At 31.5% G+C, this 21,929-nt stretch overlaps 1 protein-coding gene across 20 annotated transcripts in view; it reads left to right on the forward strand.

Moving 5' to 3' along the window:
• The window catches only part of Gug (arginine-glutamic acid dipeptide repeats grunge), a 56,731-nt gene that overhangs the window by 27,682 nt on the left and 7,120 nt on the right, over nt 1–21,929 (forward strand). For 15 of the 20 annotated variants that reach the window (XM_076400424.1, XM_076400439.1, XM_076400428.1 and 12 more), the window contains exons 2-19: nt 9,334–9,451; nt 11,608–11,693; nt 11,750–11,906; nt 13,354–13,533; nt 14,918–15,062; nt 17,010–17,192; nt 17,251–17,382; nt 17,717–17,806; nt 17,859–18,013; nt 18,075–18,341; nt 18,413–19,360; nt 19,412–19,657; nt 19,722–19,916; nt 19,980–20,192; nt 20,252–20,449; nt 20,510–20,644; nt 20,703–20,851; nt 21,706–21,885. In XM_076400424.1, the coding sequence (XP_076256539.1) occupies nt 9,392–9,451; nt 11,608–11,693; nt 11,750–11,906; nt 13,354–13,533; nt 14,918–15,062; nt 17,010–17,192; nt 17,251–17,382; nt 17,717–17,806; nt 17,859–18,013; nt 18,075–18,341; nt 18,413–19,360; nt 19,412–19,657; nt 19,722–19,916; nt 19,980–20,192; nt 20,252–20,449; nt 20,510–20,644; nt 20,703–20,851; nt 21,706–21,885 (3,719 nt within the window). In that variant the 5' untranslated portion in view covers nt 9,334–9,391. The remainder of the gene's footprint in view (nt 1–9,333; nt 9,452–11,607; nt 11,694–11,749; nt 11,907–13,353; nt 13,534–14,917; nt 15,063–17,009; nt 17,193–17,250; nt 17,383–17,716; nt 17,807–17,858; nt 18,014–18,074; nt 18,342–18,412; nt 19,361–19,411; nt 19,658–19,721; nt 19,917–19,979; nt 20,193–20,251; nt 20,450–20,509; nt 20,645–20,702; nt 20,852–21,705; nt 21,886–21,929) is intronic. The other 5 variants (XM_076400429.1, XM_076400430.1, XM_076400433.1 and 2 more) reach the window with 4 other exon arrangements.

Consider the following 21,929-nt stretch of genomic DNA (forward strand, 5'->3'; position numbering starts at 1 on the left):
TGTTTAAGAATTTATTGTTAAAATTGTTACTTCATCTGAATTCATCAAGAAATCGCATTAGATTTGTTTATTTCAGCATTATTAACGACAATTCTGTGTTTGGCTTCTTTTTGTATTGGCCTATACTTGTAGTTTGTCATTGGGAGTATGTGTACGTGAGTCGGTAATTACCTTCCGCTTTTTGAATCATATTCTATGGACATTAACCTCAAAACTACACAAGTCACGTTCAACCAAAATAACGTTGTTGATTTATATTTTTTTTTGAAAATGTCGTTCTAAGCACGCTTTACTTTTCTCGTTTCATTGGCATGAGGTAAGCATGTTCTAAGCATAAGAACAGTTCTTGCAATAAATAATACAGTAGTTGTGAATTATAATCACACTATAATCAGGGTATTTTAAATGTGTGTCATCCCTCAGTCCATCAGTAAACAGGCTGGGCAAGATCGGACGTTTTCTCGAGTAGTGCAGATAAACCCTAGTTACCAAGTAATACCACTTTTTAAATTAACTGAGAAACACTGACTTAATTAAAATATACATTTTTTATGTGATGTTATGTGATATAAATTACGAGGGATATCCAGTTCAGGGGAATTTATTTCCTGATAAAAACCGAGGTCATTAAATGTAACTCGTAAAGGATAATATGTTACAAAAATCGCCGGTTCTCGTTTTATTATTCTCTTCGAGCTCCACACTCGAAATTACGTGTAAAACGGACGCATTTCGAGAATATAAAAATAAAAAGCACATCATCAATTGTCCGACGGAATTATACGAGAGCCTAGCGTCACGACAATAAAATTCAATATCCTCAAAGTCGGGCGATATCCTGTTGTTCCCGATGATTCGACGCGATAAGCTCGACGACGGAATACCAAAAGGCGACATGGTCGCTCATAAACACCGTGTTAAAACGACTGGTAAAAAATGTAACGATCAAGAAATTTTAATGTTTAGCAACGGACGTGTTGCTAGTAACGTCCAAAAACTCCTTCCGTCATTTGAGTGCAGGCTTGGGTAGAACAATGTATAGTGTAGTTTAATACAAAACATTATCTATTTCAATTTAAAATTATCCAGAAGTCTATATGAATAATTTTAAGTTTAACCAAACTTAGTGTTTTTCACGTTAATATCTTCATGCCTTTGATACTCAAGCTTGAACAACTTGTTCATACTAGTCTATTAAGATTATGCTGTTAATTGAGTTCATTGAATAACTTGGGATGTGTGGATGGGTGGACACGCTTGAGAAAAACTACGAGAGTTGATATTTATATGTTGAGCCTAATAATATAATGAACATACAGTAATTTATTAACGAAAATTGCTTTATTGTTTTCTTTATGATGATCAATGCACTTTTGTATGCGCTTGAACCAATCTTCGTAATACTTTCTTCATTCTTATTGAGGTATTTCCAAATCATGATTTTTGAATGCATCACTGGCTTCTTCAGGCATTGACATCGAAAAAATTTATTCTTGATATGCGGGTATAAAAAAATCGGGTGATGCCAAATCGTGACTATACGGAGGATATCCCATCAATTCGACCTTTTGGCCAGTCAAATATGTGATTGTTTCAACCGATGTGTGAGATTTTCCATTGTCATGATGAAGAATGATCCTTCGTCGCTTCTTCTTTTTTGTTTTAATGCATGTGTACATTGTACGTTGCTCTCATGGCACAGTTGCCTTATTTCCAGTTCCACATACAGTGGATAGTTGTTTTGCTTGTAGATAATACGCATAGAACTCAATTCGTCACCTGTGTAGGCCTTATACACATATTTTGATACAACGGGAGTGTATTTCTTGGCCACCTCTCAGCACTAATTGCCCTAAGAATATTTTTGAGCTTTTGTCGAAGTGATGCAAGATCCAACGACATTTTTTAACGGCTAGATGTTCAAGCAATATCTTATTTATGCTCATCATACTATTGTGCAAGGATGACTCAATGTCATTGTGAAATCATAATCATTTTCTATCAAATTATTATAAATAGTTCTTTTTCTAGTCTGGTAAATACGATGTTTAAAATCGGACTTTATACTATTTTGTATATTTCATTTATTCAGAAATGTTATACGAGGTTCTTCGAAGTTTGAGGAGTACCATTTACTCATTAACGGTAGAATTAAAAGTTAAAGATTTAAAAGTTAAGTTAAAGTTAGAAATTTTTGTATTTTATAAGAATACTTTAAAGACACAGGAGTATGCACACAGTGTTGCACAGTATTCCCTGATTAAAATATGTCATGTCATACATACATGCTTACTTTCTTATTAAATTAATATATTAAATTAAATGCCATTTGAGTGAATTTTTCTATGTTTACAATCCCACAATCTGAACTACTGAGTTTTTAATATCGTCGGATTAGGGGGACTGCTATGTTTTTTTATCTTTAAAATTATCAAGGTAAACCTATTTTTAAAACAAGTTTTCTAAAAGTCTAAAAGCTTGGAGTCGGTGAGTCATGGCATGAGACTTATACCGATTGATATTTGATATTATTTTGTGTTGTACTGGATCTTTATGTAAACATAGATTATTTGTGTAAATTTATATGCATGTTCATATCAATTGCTTGTCGATCTGAAGCTTCAGTATGTAAACGTTAATTTGTAATCTATATTCTGAATATATATTTTATTCAAGTTAGTCGCGGGTTCGAATTCCGCCGGGGCATGGTTATAGATTTGTTTGTGAATTTGATTTCTTTTAGTTGTGACAGTCCATAGGCAAAGTGTAAAATGCGACAAGGAAACCCATCCCATTCACTCCAGTGACCAAGCTGGGTAAAATCGGTAGTATTTGAATTACTTGTTATTAAAATACGTAATTGAAACACAAATACGTATTGGATATTTGTAATTTAATTACCTGACACTATGGTATTTTATAATTATTATTCCAAATACTTACGGTTTCAAAATACATTTGAACAAATCGGCTGAAATTCTGCCTACTATGTCTGTAAGAGAGATTAGAGCGGCTCAGGATTGCAATTTGAAGTATTTTACTGATATTCCATCACAAATAAAAGAGAGCTTAGAAAGAAGATTGAATAAATTTTTATCATCATGCTTACCATCGTTAATACAAAATGTAAAAAATTGAAAATCTTGCTATTCATGGCTCGATAAATGAACTAATAAAGAGGATGATTATTTTATTGTTTTTACGAACAGGGACAGTGGTCAATCACAGTGATACCTAAACGATATAGGCAAAAAAGCTTACATCTTTAAAGACTATTCAAATATAAAAGAATGTGTTCACGAAATTTGTGTTCATCAGGACCTGTAGAAAGATTGTTTTCTTTAACAGCTTTTATTCGCTTCCTTCTTTATCTTATGGTAAATACATTTAAAAATCTCTCTAGTCCAACCCTAGTATTATATTAATTTTTTAAACTTTCATTATCCGTAGAATCAACAAATATGGAGATACCGATAATTGAATATAAAAGAGTGACTCCCAAAAGCCGAGAAAGAATATAACGATCGAAGATTTTTAATGTTAACGACGGACCTGTCGCTCTCGTCCTAAAACTCTCGACAATTTGGGGCCTTCGTGTTCCGTCGTGGAAAAGACATGGCTTATCAGCGGGAAGCTCACTAATGACCTGAACCGTTTTCGCTCGGGAATAATTGTTTGGTTAAAATTTTATGGCTTGGTAACACGCTAATTTGTGTGCGTCCTTCTCGCTCCCATTTATTTTACAAGCTTAACCCAAAGAATATTTTTTAATAATTTATAATGTAGTTTGAATGTAAAATATTTGCGTTTTCGAACGATAAGTAATAGCGACAGTGACTCAGCGAATATGGAGTAAAATTGGCACTTCAATTGTCGTTCATGTCTACATACATCTTATATAGTCTATTCAAAGTTTTTTTTATATATGGGTCATGGAAATTTGTGGCGTCAAAACTTTACAATGATGCTGCATCAACTCTGAGTTTTAGTTCAGTTTGGCTTTGACATACGACAAAATTCTAATCTAAATAAAATAATTAAACAAAAATGCTGTTTTCAAATATAATTTATTTTAACATTATAGTACATCTATTGCATATATTATCGAACGTTCTAAGCATATATTTTTAAGTAGTGGTATCCCCCTGGGAAGCCTAATCTATCTAATTAACAATTATATACCAAAGTAATGTATTGTACTTTCATTCGAGAGCATATTTACCTTTTTTACATTTAGTTCTTGTTTCCTTCGATGGTTTGTCAAGTCATCGTTATATCACTGTATTTTTTATATCTTCTGCTACTACCTTTGTACACCATTCTTGATAAAATTAATCACTAAATTCTGCCTAATGCATTTACTACATTTACAGTTAGTTATTCAGTTAACAGTTAGTATTCATTCTCTCCTCATAGATTCTAACCTAATGCTCATGTTCAATTCTGAACAATTACAATCATATCTGTGCACATAAATCTTTCACGCCCTACAATTTTTTCTACAGTTATATTCTATTAATTATGTGCATACCTTTAGTTGTTTCCACTCTCATCACTCTGTCTCAGGAATTTCCAGAATTATCATATATCCTGAAAGTTTGGAGTCACTGTCCAAGGCAGTCACTAAACTGTTAATTTCCAATCTCTCTAAAACATGTTCACGATCCACCATTTATGAGGTACTTCCTCTGTGTGTCTTATCGAGTTCAAAGTAATAACTGATGGTTCCTCCAGGTTTTTTAACAAGTGATTTGCAACCCATGCATGAATAACAATATATCTGCAATTAATTATTAATAAATATTATGATCAACAAAACCTAATCAAATACTATTAAAATTTTTACCTTTTTCCGTCAATTTTTGTTGTCTTTACACTTTCTTTTGTTATTGTCTTGCCAAAAGTGTCCTAATGAACCGTTTTGAAATATCCAAGTTTTGATAAAGATATACAAATTCAATTAATTGAGCTTACGTTATATATTCTTAGTACCATCTTAATTTACAAATTAATTTATTACTGTTGCTCTTTTGTACTTGTATCAATACATATGCAAGATGAGTGCGGGATAAATATAGCAGTATGCACTTACCAATTAAACACCCAAATTAAAATTATATTACACTACTCAAGTGGTAAAGAGTAGCTACGAGAGAGATAAACATCACTATAAAAGTATGTGTAGTTTGGTTCATTTCAATGTTATGATTTTCTGCACGTTGCTCACTAGCTGTATTACTCCCACGTTGCTGCGACTTAGTAACCTTATTTCATGTTTTAATACGAAATTTTGGATACCTTGATAGATCGTTTATAATTGACCGATAAATTAATATCTTTGATCTTAGGTAAAGTTGGAAAAGTGTCAAAAAAGGTAAAGTGTCTTCTGATTAAATCTGATATGATCTCTGTTTTTTGTCTAATGGGATTAACAAATTGTTGATAACAGTGTGAATGAATGTGAATCATACATCCTTCTGGCGTTTAGTTTAAAAATTAGAGTGGATTTAGTGGGATAACTTTTGCTATTTTCAAATTAATGCACCGTGTTTCCTTGAAAACGATGAAGATATTGAGCGAATTGTTCTGCCACTAGCCGTGTTCTCCAAATCTGCCCTCCTATGTCTACTGACTTTTTGAAAGATATGACTGAAATGTAAAATGGATATAGAAAAGAAGGGATGCAATATATAAACTTAATAAAAAATATATTTAAACAAGTTCAACAGTTCGGAAGGAATAATTTAATTGAAAACGACAATGAAAATAATCATATGGCATCCCCAAATCATCATCTCCTTTATGCTAACAATCTGCACAATTCACGCCTATTTGTCTTTTGATCAGCGCACAGAAACGTATGTTAGATCCAAACGTCTGAAATTCGGACTCATCCGCCCATAGGGCACCGTTTTTCCATTTCCGTGTGTTTTAGCTCACTACAGTCCATTTCTCTTATGAGTACCAGTTAGTCTCGGTTTTTGGCACTACGTATTCTCTTAAACCAGCTTAAAAATGTACTTTTATCGTGTTTCATTTCAAATATCGGTAATTTGACATTGATTTTGTTTGGATAACATTATAACAAACCTATCATCCTGTTTTTTGGTAGGTTTGAGACGTCCGGTCTTGATTGCCTCCGGTAGATCATTTTCCTGTAAAAGTATAAACGGACATCTTTACATCAAACTCTTACTTTTTCCGCAATTTGGTGCATAATGTATCTTTCCTGGCACAAAGAACACACACAACGTTCAGCTCTTCAAGAGAAATCTGTTACCTTTTTGCCATTTTATCCGCTCACGAACTGTTACAACTGTTACATGAATATCACTGAACCCTAAACTAATAGATTTTGACACTGTAACCCCCTATTTAAAATATTAAACTATATTCAATATAAAGCAGCCGGCTTGGTGGCGCAGTGGTAAAGGCCACAGGACGGTCCTCCTACTGTTGCGATAGCCGCGGGTTCGAATCATGCTGGGGCATGGTCGTAAATTTATGTTTGTGATTGTTCTAGGCAAGAGTGTAAAATCCGACAAGGAAAATGATCCCAGTCACGCCAGTAACCAGGTTGGGTAAGACCGAATGTCTTCTGGGATGATTTATAAGTTGGTCACTCGCCAGTCGGTAGCCTTAAAGTCGAGGACCGTGGTTCGGAATCCACGTTAAATAGTAGGTCCAGTCCAGATAAAACCATAGTTGGTAAAAGAAGACTTTAAAATATGTAAAAAAAAATATAAAGCAATTACTAGAACCGCCAACATTGGTCATAAAACACGTGTGATATTTTTTTCAAATAAGGGATAGTTTATAAGAAACTAGTAATTTGGTTAATACCATTAAACTCCAATGCCAGCAACTTATTTAAATTTAAATATTTATTGCAGTATTTTTATGTCAACTAAAATATGGATGTTTCCAAACTTTTGAACGGTGGTTGTTGGATAGGATATAAAATAGCTTGTATTTATAAGCCAAGTTTCTTTATGTATATTTGTAAATTTGTAGAATCCTATAGATCTTTGTCCAATTTAAATAATAAATTACGATCCTTAACCCATTATACTTTTAACAAGCCAACTTATCATCAACTAACTTGTCACACGTTTTCACTTACCTAGAAAAATATCCGACGAAAAATGTAAATAGTTAAATCTACTTTTCCTGTAGTAAAAACGATCGTGCGGGGTCAGTTTTAACGACGTGAGAATATTAGGCGTTAGTTTTTTCGCCGCTTAATTGTGTGTATGTGAGAAAACGCTACGGTTAGGATTCACGGAAAACCGCTCCGAATATGTTTGTTATTTTGGGCCTGTCGAAAACATTGTCGGATGAAATTTGATGGATTAATACGAGGATGTTCTACGTTACATTTACACATAAAGAATATGTTAAATTTATGTTTTTAGATCTATTTCAGATTCTGAAGCGTTAAGTATAATTTATCTGGTTGAATATCTATTAGTTGGTAATCTGGATGCGTTCAGTTTTTACGCTCTGTGGCGCATATTAAAATGCCGCAATAGCTTTGTTAAACCCTCGTAAGCAACAGCTTTGGCGCCTTTGTAAAGTGTTTTACATTGATCTGAATAATATTACATTAATTAAAAAAGTATATTTACAGTTCATAATTATAATATACGCCCTGAAAACTGAATTAAGGAATCAATCAAATAAGTCCCGAGTCTAACATATATCAGGCCTATAAATTAATTTTACTGTGTATTAAATAGCATCGGGTACGTTTGTAACCAACTTCATTCATGTTGAAGTCTCAGCTTTACTTTTTGGTGCTTTGAAAATGTCTGGATTTGTACTGAGTATATCGCATTTGTTGGAAGTTTTACTTTTTTATTTCAATTTGAGGGAAAAAAGCGGCTGAAGGTCATCTATTGCCGCGTAAAGCTTATGATAACCATACTCGATTTCAACATGTGAATACTGATTTCGACGTTTTAAAAGTGTTTAAAATTTTCTGGACAGCCAAAAAATAATTTGAAAGCGTTACTTGATCGTTAGTGGTCCCTGTAAATCGCAAAAATAATATGCAGAATTATTGGATGTGACACAAGAAACTATTTCTAATCCCTTGTAGAACATGGGAATAATACCAAAGGCTTGAATATTTTGTGCCCCATGAATTGAAGCAAGACACATTGAAATGCGTTTAGTAATGTATGAAATACTGCCTTTTCTTTTCATACTATACCTATAAATACTAGTATTGTAGTATATTTTGTGTTATATACACGTATTGGGATCTAGAATGATGGGACAACGAATTTCATAAAGCATCTACTGAGCTACGACATAGTTACATGTCAACTGGAAATCGAACTTATTGCTAAACCGATTAAGAAAAAATCCAGACCTGTTAAATTTCTTCATAGTTAGAAACATTACATCCAAACTATATGGAAGTCGAAGAAAATGTTGACCTAAGTCTAGATCACGTTCGAGTGATTCTGGATACTGAGTGAAAATATAATAAGAATATAACAAAACCGAATTGTAATAAACAAGAAAATAGACTGGGAAAGATTTGCTAAAGAATTGAACCATCGAATTCGACTAAATGTACCCCTTAAGAGAGCCGAACAATTAAATTTTGAAGCAAAAATATTCGTTGTAGATAATATCCAAATAGCAAAAAAATTGCAGCAAAATAAAGACTTGAAAATAAAAACATTTTAAATAATATAACTCAAAGATTTAAAAGAAAGTACTACAAATTAAAAACAAATCCATAAATCACTATTTGCGATTCCTAACATTCGCTCTGGGGCCACCAAATACTTAAAATGATCATGTCTACACAGTCCAACTATAAGAGATCTACGGAAGTATTTCCTGGCTATCTAGAAAAAACCAAATAAAAGTAATATTGAATTTGTCGGACGAAAGAAGCAAGCTAAGTTATCAAAGTTGACATTAATTCAAATAAACACTTTTAATAACGATCAAGTAAAATGGATCCCTCCTAAAATTGGAATAGTTCACACTTTAATTATCTGGTTAGGACCGCTATGTAAATCTGACAACGCAGCACAAAAAGGTTCATTACCACCTCGCTTGTGAGGGATGCGAAACGAAGCTAACATCTGTACTTTTAATTTGCATCCCCCATGGCCGAAGGGAGATAGAGAATATATCTCCGGTCTTAGAACTCGAAACCCATTAATTTTTTGTTGCCTCTGAAAGGAACTATGTTTGTTGTTAGCGGGGGCTAGGGGGTGGCATCTGATTACCGAACGCCCAACTTTCCTGGCGTTCTCAACGATATTTGGGTGACCATGTTTTAATAAGTCGTTTTTCTTCTTGTTTCAGGTTCCTGTGCAGAATTAGGGTCTAGTAAACGGAATTGTTTTGACAAGAACCCTTAATTATGGCACAAACTCAAGGCGAGATAAGGGTGGGTCCAGGAAACCAGGTAAAAGATGTTTATGTATGTTGATCCAAAATAAACACACGGTAACATTCAAAATTTTTAACGTAGAAATTTCTTGAGGACGCTGCTGCTTACAGAAAAGTATACGTCATCATTTACATCACGTAACACATGTCTAATAATCATCCCTTTGCTAAGTGGAGCTGAGTAATATATCTCGTCTATCCTCGAGATATCTTTCTGGTCAATACATCTTGAAGTATTTAAAGCAATTGCTTATTTTTTTAGTAAAAATTGAACAAAACAATATTGTTCAATAATTTTAACTGTAATATGATATTAAAATTGATTTTAACTATTATTTTGTTATAGAAATATGAAATGTCATTTTAGAGTAGTTTGTATTATTAATATTTGGTAGATATATTTCGTTATTGTCGTATATTTTTCTGTAAATAGCCTAAAAACGGCGCATGCTACATGTTCTATTATTACTGCATGGAAAACTATTAGATGTTAACATCTACAAGTTATTTTGAACCTTATTTAAAAATCAAAACATTTTTAAAATCCTTATGTATATATTTGGTCCATTAGATTTACAAGAAAATGATCTTTATTTATTTTACGATTTTTTTTATTTGAGGTCAATTTTAGATCACATCCTCAATCATGTTCTTGCCAACCTTTTAGATACATATAATAACACGCAACTATATCTAATAACATACTTATTTTTACTAACAAGAATGATACTTCTGGACAATCACGTTATATATCTTTCAATGTATTATTTTAAATTATATTGTTCAATATCTTGTGAAAAAAATCTTTATTACAATCTGTATGATAAAACTGGGTGTTCCCTCTCAATTTCACTTTGATCATGTTTCAAAAATACATTCTTCACAATACTAGATTAGAATTAACAATTTAAGAATTCAGCTACCTCGTTTGGAAAAATCACTACACACAGAACTGTTAGATATTAGTAGGCTAACAATACTAATAAAAACTATTTTACTAAATCAAACGTTATTCACCAAGAATATTACCTTTCGTTGTATCTATACTATTATATATTCTAATTATGCTACTGAATATAGTTACTTAGAATATTAACTTAACCGAGAAAATAATATATATATATATATATATATATATATATATATATATATATATATTTAATTTATTAACTTCATAAATGCTTGGAAAATATAGATTATCACAAATATGCAATATTTTTCTGCAGCAATACAAGAAGATAGTCAGTTCTAAGATTGTAAAATTTAATTATTATTATCTAAAATGCCCAGAAAAGAAATACATTTTTCTAAAAATATCATGACATAACATTTAGAATATTTTCACTTCCATAATGTCAGATTTCGGTTCATTAAAGAATTCAATAAGAGAAGACATCCATTAAAAAAAAGATAAATATCTACTATTAGAAATGTGCCGTCTCATTGAATTTGAAAACATTTGTATTAAAAACCATCGACAACGGTCGGTCATTTGTTCAGACGAACGAAATCATTAATGACTACATTAAATAACTCCTCTTCCAGCATAAGGATTATTATTATTAGTTAAAATAATATATATATACGTAGACTAATTCAGCATGGTAGTATATATCATTAAGCAATTAAAGTTAACTGAGCATATTTATTTTCGAAAGGGAGAAGCGGTTTTAGGTGCTAATTGTACTGTGTGTTTTATTTTAGACTGACTAATGGCAAAATGGTATTAAATCTAAATTGAGAAATCAGTTCATATATCTGTAATGTTCTTGAGAATACCAATGTTATATTAATATGATTATTATTAGAGAGTATTTTTCATAATTTATGCAAAATTAGTACTGTGCGTAGCGCCACCTATATAAAACAGCAAGTATATATATATATATATATATATATATATATATATATATATATATATATATATATATATATATATATATATATATATATATATATATATATATATATATATATATATATATATATATATATATATATATATATATATATATATATATATATATATATATATATATATATATATATATATATATATATATATATATATATATATATATATATATATATATATATATATATATATAAAACAGATTTATGGATTGATCATTTCTTGTAACACAAGTTATAGTATAGTTTTATTTAACTATTTATGTTATTTATTAGGCTCGTCTGCCCGAGTATAGGCCTGGGGTACCACCCGAACAGTTGTCACCTGATCCAGAAGATACGCATATAAGAGAGGAACTAAGGTCCGTAATCCTCATCTTCCATTTATTTTGTATAATTAGAATGAAAATGTTTTTAGGTGGGTACCTGCAATGACACTAGATTCAGATCTTTTAATGTATCTAAGAGCGGCGAGAAGCATGGCAGCTTTCGCAGGTATGTGCGATGGTGGCTGCCCGGAAGATGGAGCCAACGCAGCTTCCCGAGATGATACTACAATTAATGCTTTAGACGTGGTAAGATTCGGTTTTTGTATTTAATTCGTAGTAGAATCAGCCTTGCATTGCCATAGTGATTTCCTAACTCCTATTTATTACTATCAAAGAAACAAGTTTTAAGGATCAAACTAAAAACAGTGATGAAAAACTTTACTTTAATCATAATAATACCTTTTAATATATCTCAGTTAGCATATTCCTTTCCTGTATTAGTAATTTCATACTGTTTTATATTTATGAAGATGAATTTCTATTCAGGAATATATCTGCTTTATTTTACCACCTAGAATAATTATTCGTTACAATCTCATCCACCATATTACCTTCAATTTACTCGAGGTACATATACATAAATATTAAGTCCATGTTATGTTTTAAAATATAATAGGAATAAAGGAGAAAATAAATAACTTAGTAACTACCAAGATAATTGTTATATATATTTTATTAATTACTATTTTGTCGGTTGTATATTACTTTTCGTATATATTAATAAAGGAAAAAGTGAAAGTCTGATGGTGCAAAATCTGGAATGCAGTATTAAAGTATCTTATGACAAATACTTCCTATCGTTATAAATAGAAATTATGTTCATAAAATACATTTTTACATTTACCGAGGACCTTGTGGCGTATATATGAATATTTTATTGTGACTTTTATAAAAGCAAATGCATTCATATTTATGGGAATTTTCATGTTGTAAATGTATGAGGCTATCAGCTATAAATCTTAATAAAAGCGTGTATTATCTATAATAGCAGGAAAATATCAAATTTCACAAACACAACCTTATCATTTGGAATGTACAGATTAGTTAGTCAGAAGTAATGGTTTCTATGTAGATAGTAACTCTGCTAGTAACAAAAAGTATACTATTTTTTCAATATTTAAATTCAACCAGAAGTTTAATTATACTTTCACTATTATGTTTTATACAAACATTTTTTCCAAGAAATATAAAGTATATCTATTAATGTATATTTATTCTTATATATTATAACAGTAAAATGTTTAACATACTGTAAAAACAATCACTATACTTGATTCCTAAAATCAAGTCAAATGTTTTTAAAATTCTATTATGCCATTCATATTTCTGTACTTTGTATTTCGAGTATATCTTGAACTTTGTTCATATCATTTACATTGGACATCTATGAAAAATATTTTTAGCTATAAAGCCCATTTTATTTGATGGTGATGTATATTCAAATGGCAATTATTTTAAATGAACATTCAGCTCGTTATGAAATAAATTTAATGAAATCTAAGTGTTATTAGAATTAACCACACCTCCTATAACACTCTTCGGCTTGATTTTTTCTGAACCCATATGTTAATACTATTTCGTAAAATACAATCGTAATAGGAATGTATTATATCATATGGATATATGTATATATCATATATATGTATACAACAAATTTAATATAATTATTTTAAATATCTTATTATTTTTACAGCTTCATGATTCTGGTTATGACCCGGGCAAAGCGCTCCAAGCATTGGTAAAGTGTCCCGTTCCCAAAGGAATAGACAAAAAGTGGAGCGAGGAAGAGACGAAACGGTTTGTCAAAGGATTGAGACAATTCGGAAAGAATTTTTTTCGCATTCGCAAGGATCTATTGCCTCATCGAGATACGGTAATACGTTCGTGGTTATCTTGAGGAGTCAGGAACTGCCTATCAAGAATAACACTTATCAAATTAAATTAGAAGCGGCTTTTATGTAAATACTTAGTTATATGAGAAAATGTAGGCTGTAGAGTAGGTGTTAAAATTTAATAGCGTCTCATTAAGTGGACACTTAATTGGCACTAGTTTTATGCCAACATAAAATATTTTAAGTTTAATGTTAATTAATAAGTCGATCATTAAAAATATCAAAAAGTTTACTAAATAAATTAAATGGGGGACTAAGAAGATAAGAGATTTTAAAACAAAAGTCACTTAATTCTGGAACTGTTAATTACTGTCACAACATAACCTAAATAAGAAAATTCATGCAATTAAATAATTGTTTCTTGAATAAGACGAACTCTATACATCTTTCCGGGTGAAATTAAACTGCCTTTATTTTTGAAAAGCAAATAATATAATCACTTTATTGTCATGCATTTTAATTTGACTTCTGGCATATTTGAAAACAAATGAGTGAAAATAGCGAACGAAAAATTTACAATTTGTAGGATATAATTTTATTTTTAAACCTTTACTACTTTTCATGGTTTGGAGACCTAAATATATGTAATCTGCATTTAATATTCATATGTTTCATTAAAACTATCTTGTGTTAAAATGTTATGTCATAATTTGTAAAGATACATTTTGATTTTTCAGAAGTGATAATTTCAAGTTGCATAAAAATTTACTAATACTTAAAATAAATCACGCAGATTATAGTTAAGACAACAAGATTAGAATATCAAGATATGACATATTAAAATATATAGTAAACAATAAAAATTTCCACATGTCAGGAATAGTCAATTAATTAAATTTACAATATTTGTATTTACTGAAACGAGTCAAATTTTTTAAGGCAAAAAAGTATTCTCTATTAATTCTCTATTATAGATATAATAGACCATTTTATACTGCTTATTAATCAAAGTGCTATTTTCATATTATGAATTTGACTGCATACATATTAATGATAGACAGTAATATGGTCGGGCATCCTGCCAATTATCTTAAAATATTTGACGTATTTTGATACCAAACATGTTTGGTATAATGAGAAGTATATTAGAATTTAGTGTTATGTCTTCATTAAATCTAACCTTCCAAGTGTTATTTCATTTATAAATAACGTGAGGTATAATTTTTTCTCCTCAGAATTTTGTCAATATCGCAAATAATCTAAAAATAAATTAATACAGTTTGTTTTACATGATTATTTGCCAAGTAATATATTCAAGCCATCAGGCCATATTTCTTTTGACACAATATTAATTCTTTGTCTCTTAAAATTGGAAAAGTTTATCATTTTTGACATGCGTCTATTTATTTATGTATTTGTTTATAGCCGGAATTAGTTGAATTTTACTACCTCTGGAAAAAAACACCTGGTGCAAACAATAATAGACCTCATAGGCGTCGTCGCCAAGGATCTCTACGTAGGATAAGGAACACTAGGAATAGTAGAGGAGGTAATGGTGCATCCACAGCAGGTAAGTTGTGGTTATCGATAGTGGTGGCCTAAAGAAATGCTCATATTAGGTGCGGGACACTTTATAATCACTCTTTGACACTAGTTTTATTTATCTCTAATTTATGATTGATACCTGTTCAGTTGTGATTATAAAGTTAGCACCGACCTTTTGGAGTAAACAGGTATATATTTATACTTATATTCGTGTCAGTAGTGTTGTATCCTATTTGCGAGTACTACAAGTACTTCTCTTTTATAAGAAAGGCTTTTCTGCCTGTATTAGTAATATGTGTTACATACTAACATTTAATATAATTATTAACTAATATTTAAAACCTTAATTAGAACCATTATTATTAACACTAACACAAAGGAATACATTTTAGTAAACTATTTGAATTAATTTTATCTAAATATTGTACTGTATATATTTTATGTAAATATATATTGCATGCTTTAAGATTTGTTAGAATAGCTTGGTAGATTTGATTCACAGCGTAAACTGGACATTTTTTTATTTGACGAAATTGTCTTGAACTTTTTTATTATTCCAGTTTATACTGGTCAAAAAATATGAGCATTACAAAGAGTTATAACAAAATACCTACAGACTGGTAATTTTCACAATTATGAGGCTTTTATTTACAGACGTTTTTTACTTGTAAAAGAGAATACTCAATCACATTCAAAATCTGTTCAAAATTTTACAGTTTTTTAGGCCACCCCTACAAAATATACAGGGCCACAACTTGAAAATCGTTGTATCTTATTTAATATATATAGTATTTGTGTAGTGACCTGTATATTTTAGAAATGCATCTTGCATTTATTTTTTAAAAGTAGAAGTAGTTTTATTCAGTGTTTCTAAAATACTTCTTTTTATTTGACCAATTTTGAAAGCAACTTTTCTGCAGCTGTTTAAAAAGTTATAAAACTAGTAAACTATGAGCTTGAATATATTTTTTTCTAAATATGCAGATAATTTATGGTCTGTTATATATTATAAATCAATTATTAATTATAGAACTTTTTTTTAAAGATCTATTTTGAAATAAAATGAAATAATCTGTGTGGAGTCGTAATTCTTTTTTCATTTAAAAGTTCTGTATGTGCTATTGTGTATCGAATATAACTTTATTTAAACACACTCCGTGTCTTCTCACGAAGTCACGGTTCCGAGTGGTCGAATTTTCAATAACCCTGTATCTCAAATTCAGCTGAATGTGATCAATAGCCTGGATTGTGGTACTTAGGAGCATTACTCTATGTTGCGCGTTGGCCCTTGTTTTGAGCGGCTTGTTGAGGCCCACAAAAAAAAGTCTGTGGAATTGTATGATTTTGGCCAGATCTCTGCCAGAGATAAATATGCCCTCAAATTGTTTGAGAAAAAGAGACCAGTGACTCTACTTGACAAAAATTCATACCAAACAGCAACTTTCGTATATACATTGTCACCTGATGAACCTTTCGTAGGTTGGCATCGCTTTAATACAATAATTATGCGTTTTGACATAATCATTCATCCTAAAATGCGTTTCACAGCTAAAGAAGTTTTTTCAGTCCAACTGCAGTCCTAACAATTTTCACTTCCACAATAAAGTTTTGTATCAGTGACTGAATAATAAACAACAGTTTAAACAGTCGTGGCCAAAAAATCAGGTCACCACAGGTTGCCATTATTGACCCATCAATATTCAAAAACCCTATATTATACAACGTTAAGAAACAACATTTAGATGCCACCGTTAAAATTATATCAGTCATTTAACTCTATAGTACCACACATACAATCTCTGAAATAACTTACTGAAATTACCAGTAAAATGTCTCCATTTGACTTGTAAACGGTTTCGATGACACCGCAGTCACGTTATGAAGATATTTTACTTTCATTATATTAACTTCAGTTAAAAGTTGCTTTCTTTGTTTTAACCTTAAAATAAATTAATTCATCCACTTCAAACAGGCCGTACAAGTGGAGCAGCTACACCTGCTCCGGAGGCAACAGAAAATAGACCCTCCCCACAGCCTAGCGAAAAGAACCCTGGAGAAACTAGTTCGGTTACAGAAGACGACAACGATAATGAAAGTGAAGACGATAGTGACAGTAGGGAAGCTCAATATCGCTGTTCCCATTGTTTTACAACAAGTTCGTAATTAGGTAAAATCAAATCTACCTGATACTAATTGATGCCCTATTAATTTAGATTCCAAGGATTGGCAACCGGGTGGAAAAGACAGACAAATACTATGTTGGGATTGCAGGACGCACTATCGAAAAAACAATGAATTGCCACAGCTTACAGTTCCTACTACAGCTGCAAATACTCCACCAGCAGGTAATGATTTGGTTTTAATTATTTAATAAGTTAGGTTAAATACTTTACGATAGTAATTGTCATGAGTTCATTTTTGTTTTCACAAATTAGAGGGGATTATATTAACCACAATTTGATGCTATGACCGGTTAAATTTAAGTATTAATATAGCTACTAAAATTCAAACAACTTCTGTATTTTTACGTATTTTAAATTGATACTTAAAAATTATTTACACATTCATGTAATAGTACAATTACATAAATAAAATTAACCCAATTAGTATGAGAAAAACCGAAAATAGGTAGTTATCACATTGAATTGTGTGTCATCAAAATATGTTTTGTTTATATAGAAGGACCTGATGAAAGTCCACAACGTATGCGTACAAGAAATAAAGGCGCAAAAGATCAACCGACAAACAATAGGTCGCGTCCTAAACGAGGTATTTTAATTGAGATTAATAAGGTGTATTTTTTTATTACAACGAATTGTAGGTGGTACCGAAACGCCAGAACCAAAAACTCCCATTAAACAGAGCAATACTGGAAATGATAAAAACAGTACTCCCAACGGACCAGGAACTCCAGGAAAGAAGAAAGGCAAAAATGATAAGCAGGAAACTCCAAATAAAAATAGAAAAAGGACTCAGGTAGGTTTTTAAGCCTTTAATTGAAAATTATACTTTTAATAATTAACAAAATTTAATATAGGATAAACTCGATGATGGTGAAACAGACGAAAAAGAAGGTAGCGTATTTAAAAAGAAGAGAGAAAGAGCAGACAGTCCCGCAAGTGTTATTTCAGAATCTGGTTCTATTAATGACGAACCTGAATCTACAGAACCTAGTCAAGATCCATCTGATGTTGTTAATGGACTCCCAAATATTAATGCATCAAATAATAACACCGCTTTTAGTTCTACAGTTACCACATCAGTTAGTACTATTATTAGTACAAATAACAATGTAATAATGCAAGTATGTATCATTTGAACCTATCTTTGATCTTTAGAAACATAAGAACTTGTTTCAACTTTCAACTTTTTTAGGAGTCATTAACAAATAAACCACCTCCAATTAAATCAGACGATGTAGAACCGAAAATTATAACATCTGTTACCACAAATATTACCCCAACTGTACCTGTTATAACTTCAAGCAAAATACAGTCTACAAATAATGTAGAATCAATACCGCTAAATGTATCAATAAGATTGCCAGAAGATATAAATGAAAGGAAAAATTTAATTAAAAGAAATTTGGAAGGTGCTTTGGATATGAAAGATATCAAATTTAACCCAGCGTCGATTAAATTTGGGCAAGATGATATTAAGAAAGAATCTAACATAAAAACTGAACCAATACAGCCAAAGAAAGAGGAAATAAAGGACGAAATTTCAGAATCAATAGTAAATCAATCCACACTGCAAAGTTTTGAGCAAAAACCTCAATACAAAACGGAATTAATTATTCCGAAAGTCACTGTCGAAAAGCCAATTATAAAAGAAGAATTGGATTCTAGCAATGACGCTTCTCTGCTGAGTATAAGTTCAAAAGAGGATTCTAGTAGTCAGCCCCCATCACATAATCTTTCCTACAAAGATAACTCATTATATCTCCCGCAAAATATGAATATAAAAGAATCTATTAGTTTTGGCATGAAAGATCCTCCATTAATTAATCATTTACAACCAAAGCATGCAATGAATCTTAAAGAAAACAAAGAACATATTGTCAATATGAATCACTCAAGTTATCTTAAAGATGGAAGATCTCAAGACCAGTTAACTTTTGGTTATCAGAGCCGAGATCCATCGAGGGACTCTAATAATTCAGCTGCAAGTACCGTTATTAAAATGGAACCTAGAGAGGAACCTATGGAACTTACCAATCAAAATAGAAGTGAACCACAACCATATGGAAATATGCAGCCTCTTAATATTCCACAAGTTATTCCAATGGCACAACATTTATCACAATCATCCAGAGCATCTGAAGTAATAATCTTATTTTTTGTGTTAGGTGTTTTTTTAATATTTTAATTTTAGGAAGAGAAATCAAGACAGGAAAAATCTGAAAGACCAGAAAGAATTGAACGATCAGATCATTCACAAATGCAAAGCTCAACTCCTATTGGGCAGCCACCACTTCCAATGCAGTCAAATAATTTAGTTACAATAGGTGGTTCGCAACCTCCCCCTGGCATGAGTCATTATGGATTTATGCCTCCTTATGGCCATCCTCATTCACCTAGAACCCTAGATAAACCATCCCCGCAACATATGCAACAACAGGTTAGTTATGATTTTAGTTAATAAAAAATATATATATTACAAATGTATTTTATTTTTTCTATAGAATGAACCTCAAAACTTGAAGATCAAGCAAGAAGTGCCAGATAGCTTACCCCAAAATAACCCCCCTAGTAGTTTTGCTACTAATTATAGTTCCAGTAGTCTTCCACCAAGTTCTCAAGGATTACCTCCAAGTGCCAGTTTTGTTCCACCACCAAATCACTTATCAGATCCACTGCAAAGTCTAAAGGATGTAAAGGTGATATACATTATACATATATTAGATTCATATTGTTATAAAGATATTTTATTAATAATTTAGGTTCCTGGATACTTGCCGCCTCCACAACCGCCAACATCTCAAACACCTAGTTCATCCAGTTCCGAGCGGCCACCTTCAGGACCAGCAATTGATAGCATTAAAAAGGAACCAGATTTTGGGGGACCAAATATCAGTCGATCGAGCGTTAGTCCAGCTCAGCCTATTAGTGAAAAGTGCCTAACCCCTAAAACTAGTAGTACACCAACTCCACAGGTATAAACCGTTATGCTTTAAGTTGCCTTCGTTAATTTTTAACCCTATATATATTTTAGGTTATTTCTCAAACACCCCCATTACGTCAACCTCCTTCTTCACCTCATTCAGCCATAAATTTAATAAGTCCGAGCAGTAGCACTGGAAGTGTTGGTGGTGGACCCTCACATCCGCCAGTTTCATTGCCTGGTCCACCAAGTCATCCTTATTCAGGTGCAATGCAACCTCCTCATCTTATGCATCCCTCGTTTTTACATGTAAGTAAAAAATATTAATTACTTGTATTGGTATATTACAGAAACTCGTTTTTGTGTTAGTTTCATGGGCATCCCGGATATCCAGCTTATCCGTTTGGAGCATACCCTTATCCTTACGCAGTGCCACAGCCACATGCTATACCTCCGCCATCATCGCGAGCTGATATCGCTTGTCCACCAAAAAGTATTGATACTGTAAGTATATGATTATATATAGTTTGTGTCACTCAATTACAATACTGTTTATTGATAGGTAAGCGCAACTGTGATGTCTTCACAACATAATACAAGTAGTACAGTAACAACAAAGAGGGAAACTAGGGAACCAGATGAACATGGTGGTGAAAGACATCAAAGCCATGAGATGACATTAACACATCATCAAAGCACTTCACTGAACAGGTAAGAATAGTGCAAATCATCTTTGGTAACCATGTGTATAACACAATGAAGAAATTATGAGGGCTAAAATGTATCATTGTTATATTAATAACGTATCTAATAGCCTTCAATATCAGTAATTGAAAGAAATCTCTAATGGATATTTGAATGACTATGACAATAATCTTATTTTCATATTTCTATATAGTTCAATACTTCGTGTCTTTGCAGATGTTTTTTTTTTATAAACCACAATTGGGCAGAAGATTATGAAGCCTTTTATTACATTCTGACCATTTTAACCAGCATTTAAATTTTCTTTAAATATGTGAAGGTCAAATAATGTTACAGACATGCCGATTTTTTTTTACCGAATTCCAATTCCAATCCAACATCGTGACCAAAATTTCCATGTGCCAAATTAACACTGTTTTAACTTAGTTTAGACTCTTTTTAAGGTGTTAAGAACATTTTTAAGCAAAATGTTAATCCAAACAATCCAGCAGTAATCCGAAAGTAAACATTCTTCTTGAATGTCTGTCAAATTATCGTACCCTCCATTTTCGTTTTATTTTGCGTAGAACCAGGATTCAACAGGTCATATGTTTACTTCAGAATAGTCTTATTCTCTTGTGTTCAAATGTTCTGTACATATTATATTTTTTTAGCAGAATCATAGGTTTGTGATATTCAGGTTGAATACTCAGGCCTTTATCTGACAAAAATCAAACAATTAAGATTATATTGGAATATGGTAGCTCACTTCATTTCATTTATCTTAACATATTTCTAACAGATGAAAATGTGGTGGCGTATATGGTCTTCCCAAAATAAACTATTTAATAGTTATGAATTAATTCATTTTGTTATTTTAGCTCAATACATGCAAGTGTGGAAAAACAAAACTATGGTGGCAGTAGTCATAGTATTACTATTTCTCATAGCACTAGTACTAGCTCCAGTCAATCAGTCCAGCACAAAGTTAATCAAAAAACTGTAAGAACAAGTTCACCTCACACTTCTGTATCTCAAACAACAATTCAAAGTAATAGCAGGTATGATGTTGCATTTTTATTAAGAGAATATAAAATCATGTGTT

Source organism: Rhynchophorus ferrugineus, unplaced genomic scaffold (genome assembly GCF_030347505.1).
Source record: "Rhynchophorus ferrugineus isolate W39M unplaced genomic scaffold, kcgeb_rfMv2 rfM3, whole genome shotgun sequence".
Classification (NCBI taxonomy): Eukaryota; Metazoa; Arthropoda; class Insecta; order Coleoptera; family Curculionidae; genus Rhynchophorus; species Rhynchophorus ferrugineus.